At 38.6% G+C, this 5950-nt stretch overlaps 1 protein-coding gene across 1 annotated transcript in view; it reads left to right on the top strand.

Moving 5' to 3' along the window:
* Nucleotides 1-5950, top strand: part of SLC25A32 (solute carrier family 25 (mitochondrial folate carrier), member 32) — a 13932-nt gene that overhangs the window by 5453 nt on the left and 2529 nt on the right. Inside the window, exon 5 of the mRNA XM_010143826.1 lies at nucleotides 5695-5808. Coding sequence (XP_010142128.1) covers nucleotides 5695-5808 — 114 coding nt within the window. The remainder of the gene's footprint in view (nucleotides 1-5694; nucleotides 5809-5950) is intronic.

Here is a 5950-nt window from a genome sequence, read left to right as displayed (position 1 = left end):
GAATGCCGGATTCTGACACCAGGAACAAGGCACCTTACTTAGTCCTAAATTGAAATTGTCAGGATTTCTGATTTGCCTGCCTGGATGTCTGCTCTGTTCCATGTAGATAAGTTCTAATTTCTTGCATCTGTTAGGATTTAAGATGTCATTCCATTGAGTTACTTTTCAAATTATTTGTGCATGTAGCTTGTGTTGCCTTTGGCACTTCTTTGTAGTGTTAATCTTCAAGTAGGGAACTAAACCAGGTACTTCCTTTGAAAGAGCAAATTACTTGCTTAAATCTGCAAATAAGGTGACCTAGATAGGTCCTGAGTGACCTACATAACTATGCACACTGAGCAACTTTCATTTGACATCAGGATTCTCTCAGCCTTGTCTATCATGGGCAAAAAGGCACCTCTTCACGTGACTCTTTGACTTGTCCATACTGTAGCCTTCTCTGTTTTCTGGGTTTGGGTGAGTTTTCATTTTTTCTCTTTATTGTTTGATTTGAAATTTGATGGCTGAAGTATTGTTAATTGTCCTGAGTTGCAGGAGCTGTAGTGCGTGCGAATGTCTTCTTTTTCCTCATGATCCTAATTTCAGATAGAGTTCCTTATAGCAAATAAGGGAATGCCAGAGAATATAACCACAAGTTGGAATTAAAATCTGAAAGGAGTTTCTTTCTGATTAATTTGAGAATAGTGTTATAAAGAATGGTATTTCTGTTCAAGCAATTCCGTACCTTGTTCTCCGTTGCACAAGATGCTGTCACTGGTCTGAGCACGTCCTTTCAGTTCTTTGGGGAAAAGACTAGTAATGTTAGGATGCATCGATCTTTCTAGCAGGGATCAAAGCTGTCTTTATTAGCTCTGTTGGGTGTTGATTCATTAAACTGTAGTTCATCTGAAGCTAGGTTCCTAAATAAATTGTTCTTGAAGTTGGCCTGGTTTTGAAAAAATAGGAGCCTTTTCTTCACTGATTATCTCTGCAATCATCTAGTCCGTGATCTTCCCCACCCTCTATCCATTAGGTTTTGTCATTTGGCCTCCATCCCACAGATGACTGGGGACAGAGCTCCTTTGCTGCACATCAGGCTGAAGAAAAAAAACAGTTTGGGGTTATGTAATTTGAAGACGCCTATAGATCAGTTGGAGATCTGAGCTCTAAAAATTACTTTGCCACAAAGTTGAATGTCATACCACCATCTCCATGTTAAGAGTGCTGTATGGTTCTTTTCAAGCATAGGGCAGGAGAGATCAAACATTGTAAAATAATCATAAGATTATAGGAGTTGGCTCTTTCAGAAAAAAAATATCTCTGAGCTCTTAGGAAACTGTTAATGTCTAGACTAGAGTGACTGACTACTAAAAACATCAATCAGGAATGCAACTAATGTTCTTCCTGGCCTACAAGCTTCTGTATTTGTATTTTCAGTTTCATTCTCCTTCAGCCATAATGTAGAAGCAGCAATTAGAAGTAGAGCAATGCTTAATAGAGAACAGTAAAATGAACAAGTGCAGAAAATTTAAGGAGATTAAAGGAAAATACACAGTCATCAAGACTGAGAAGTATAATGCAGTATGCTAACAACAGAAAAAAAACCCTAGCAGTAATATGTGGTTGTTACCAAGTGCAATAGGTAATATTGGACACTTCTGTGTTGTCATTTCATCTGTGGTAGGCAAGATAGAGTACTCTGAGGATAAAGTACTTTTTACAGTCCATAATGTCTAAGGCATTTGGCTGTCTTTATTTTGCTATGCTTTTGCTTATGCTGTTTTCCTTCTTCTTGCAAATATGAAGCTTGTAGGCTAAGTGGCTTTCTATGTCTTCGTACTTTTATATAGCTGAGATCCACTGAGATTTGGTGATCTTGATTTTAGCTTTAACGTCAGGTTCTACAGAGAGACAGAAGCGTAAGTAACTTTCACATAAAAGATGGTATCATTTTTCACCATGAAGGAATCAAGATGCTTAGGGAGATAATGGCACACTTCCAGTGTCTTTCTGCACTAGCTGTCAGAGCAGTTCACTCTGATACGACTGGTCTTTGGCACACTGAGAACCCAAATGAAGACAACACGAAACAGACTGCAAAGGGAAACTACTGCATTCTTTTGAAACATGCAGCAAGAGGCTATTCTGGCATGAGCGCTCTCAAACCCTTCAGGCAGCGATGTGAGTACCACATCTCCCAATGACGCTTGTTCCCTACATTTCTAAGAAGCGTAGGCTTTCCACTATATACCGCCACCTGTGCTCCTTCTCATTGTGCTGAGCAACCTTTGAAACGCTAACCAGCGGGACATTTTTCTCTTGTCCTGGATCTTTAGCACATGGAGCTGTTTAAACCAAGTTTAAAATACAACTTTTTTGTCACTGTCTACTGTTCAGCATTATATGCTTTACAATTTAAATTTCTAATTATATATTTCGTTCTGTCTACTGTCTACTTCTCCAAAAGAGAATTCTATCAGGGCTTCTTTGAGCAACCATTGATCCTGTCAAGTCCTCGTGGCAAAAATATCTTCTGAAGTTATGTTTTGAATATTAAAGTAAAAAATAACAAGAAGTACATAAAGTGAAAGGATTTTTAAATTGTTCTTCACAGTCATATTGTAGATGAAAAATAACTATCAAATTCTACCAAATTTTGTAGCAAGAAATATTTTTGTGTAAAATTGTAAGAATAAGAAAGTAGAATATCTTTCAAAAACTTCCTCGGCCAAGACATTTCATTACTGTTTAGAAATTAGTTTTGCTTTGAAACATTTTTCCATAAGAACACATTGTTTTTGTACTGAAGTGCATTGACTGACAGTTGCCTCACTCCCTTCTTGCATTTTTTTAATATTGGCCCAACATTAAAAGTCCCTCCCTCAGTCTTTGGAAGCTTTCCCCATCACCACAAGAGTGCTGGCGCTCATTTAACAAGTATCATCAGTAGATGCTTAAGGACTCTAGGGTGAAAGTTATCCAAACCTGCTGGCTTAAATTTAAGTGTTCAGCACTCTTAAATGTTGTTTAACATTCTTCTTTTGTTGGTGGGGAATATATTACCTCAGTCTGTGATATAAATACATCATTCTAATTCTTTCCAAGCAGAGAGCATTACTTCTTTTGTCTTTTAATGATTTTGCTGTCTAATGATGGGCAAATGTTTGTGAAGATTTTTCCTTCTATCACTATAGGTAAACTTCATGCTGTTCCTTGTTCTGCTGACCCAGATAATTTTTTCTTTGATATTTTTGTTGATTTTGTTTTTCTCTGTTCCTCCTCTTCTGTTTTATGTTAACCAGTTAATTTTCTTTTCTGATGATCCAGGATTTCAGAAAACCAAAGTTTTCCTTTTCCCTCTCTTGTAACCCTTTGGCTTCAAACTTCACAAAATTCTATGATTATGTTCACAGTTGACAAAATATGGATGTTTGGTTTCATTCCATTTGTTCTCATTTGGAGAAGTATTTTTTCTGGGACTTCAGCTAGCCCTTAATGCATTTCATCAGTTCATTGTCACTGACGGTTACTTCATGACCATTATTTTCTCCTGTGAGAAGAAATTCATTCTCATTTATCAAAGAGATCCTAAAAATCATTTGCTGAATGGCTGTAATGTTGTAAACATAAGAAAACTGTAGAATGAAGAGAGTTAATCTCTAAAGTGGTAGAAGCTCTGTGCAATTTTTATGCCAGCTGTTGGTTTAGTTTGGGGGGGGGGGGGGCTGCGAAAAAGCATGTAAAGAAGAATTTATTTTTTTTGTGCTGTTTGTTTTTGTGGGGGGGGGTGGGGGTCTGCAAATAAGGAATTTAAGAAGTAATTTATCATTTGTCCTGCTACACTATTCCAGTGGACTCCTGCCAGCATCCCCTTCTCTTTTTCTTCTTCTCTAGGCTCCTAGTAGTATATTGATAAGGCTTCACTGAACATTCTGGGCTTCCAGTTTAGTCTAATACAGAGTTTTGTGTCTGGACATATCTTTTAATTCTTCTGTTGTACCTGAGTGGATCATGGGAAATAAGATGGAATTGTTTGATACAGTATTTTGGGGGAAATTTTGGTTCTCTGAGTCCTTTTACCCACTTTTTGATCATTATATTTTACTCTATTATAATTGTCCTTTTGCAACTGTTTTCACTAAGTTTTTCACCAAGTAATTAAGTAATTTCTGGCCAAGTGATTAATTCCCCATTTACTTATATTTTTTCAGTGTAAGTGACCAAATCTTCAGAAAGAGGATTAATGCTTCTCAGAATTCCTGCAGCTTTCAGCTTGTTTTCAATTGAGCTAGTCCTGCTCCTGAAGGAACTGCTGCCTTCTCTTTCTTGTAGAGACACTTCAGAAAATACCTATTTTCCCCCCTTCGCTTCAACAATTTTTGAAAGAAAAGGTTTCTGTGTATTTTCATATTATACTCTTACTGTCCATTACTGCCTCTTGCAAATGGGGAACATTTTCCAGACTGCTTTGTTACACCTGTGGTCACCTGTGCAAGGCTGCCTTGGGATATGCTCTGAGCAGCATGAGAAATGCTGTAGATTTCTCTCTTGAATGTAAATCATCCGTAAGTCCTTGTATGAGTTAGCTTTCCATCTGTGCCCTTCAACTTTTCACTGTGCAAGTGTGTGTGTGTGAAAGACACTGAGATGCTGGAACGTGTCTAAAGAAGGGCCACGAAGCTGGTGAAGGGTCTAGAGCATGAGTCCTATGAGGAGCAGCTGAAGGAACTCGGGTTGTTTAGCCTGGAGACAAGAAGGCTCAAGGGGGACCTTATTGCTCTCTACAACTACCTGAAAGGAGGTTGTACTGCGGTGGGGGTCAGTCTCTTCTCCCAAGTAACAAGCGATAGGATGAGAGGAAATGGTGTCAGGTTGCGCCAGAGGAGGTTTAGGTTGGATATTAAGAAAAATTTCTTCACCGAAAGGGTTGTCAAGCATTAGAACAGGCTGCCCAGGGAAGTGGTGGAGTCACCTGGAGGTATTTAAAAGACATGTAGATGTGGTGCTGAGGGACATGGTTTAGTGGACTCGGCAGTGCTGGGTTAATGATTGGACTTGTGATCTTAAAGGTCTTTTCCAACCTGAATGATACTACATTTCTATATATATGCACACATTTTTATATAGAAATGTATATATATCATAGATACACATTCATATATACACACACATGCACACAGGTACATATCTATCTCCAGGACCTGATCACAAGAATTTTTTTTTACCTCTACACCTGATGGTCCTCCTCACTGAGACAGCAGCTTCTGTCATTGCCTTACCAGTCTCAGGTGCAAACTAAACAGCCTAGTGCCGGTCCCTAGGAAGGGGCAGGCACTGACCAGCACATTTGCAGGGCTGTAGCTTGATTTGTATTCTTACAATCCTCATACGTGTTACCAGTTTTTTAAGACCTGTGTTTGTCCTAGATGGAGTCCCTAGGCCATCTGTTTTATCTTGCTCACTCATTAGGTGTCTTTAGCCTGTATGTCATTTGGAGAAAAATGACATTTTTTTTACACTTTTGTGTGATGCCTGCCGTTAGGAATACCAACCCAGAATCGGCTTAGAGTCATACTGCACAGTGACAGTTGTGCAGTCACAATTTGTAAAGTACTGGAGGACATACTTACACGTGTAGGCTGAGCTCTGTCAAGTTGTGTAGTTTCTGTGCAATACTGTTTTACTGTTTAACCTTGGTGTACTCCTGTTTTTTAGGGATTTGTGCCTGGTCTGTTTGGAACTTCACATGGAGCACTTCAGTTCATGGCCTACGAGGAGTTAAAACTGAGATACAACAAGTATAGAAACAGAGTATCGGATACAAAATTGGTATGGTTCTTGGGAATAAAAGTATTTTGTGGCATGTGAAAAAACGGGGAGTTTATTCCATTTGTCTAGGTCATAGAACAGCCAAATGTACAAAGTATTGCTGTGTTAACTGTAATGCAGAACACAGAGAAGGAAATAATAT

Source organism: Buceros rhinoceros, unplaced genomic scaffold (genome assembly GCF_000710305.1).
Source record: "Buceros rhinoceros silvestris isolate BGI_N320 unplaced genomic scaffold, ASM71030v1 scaffold26869, whole genome shotgun sequence".
NCBI lineage: Eukaryota > Metazoa > Chordata > Aves > Bucerotiformes > Bucerotidae > Buceros > Buceros rhinoceros.
This window is presented reverse-complemented; position numbering and strand designations above follow the sequence as displayed.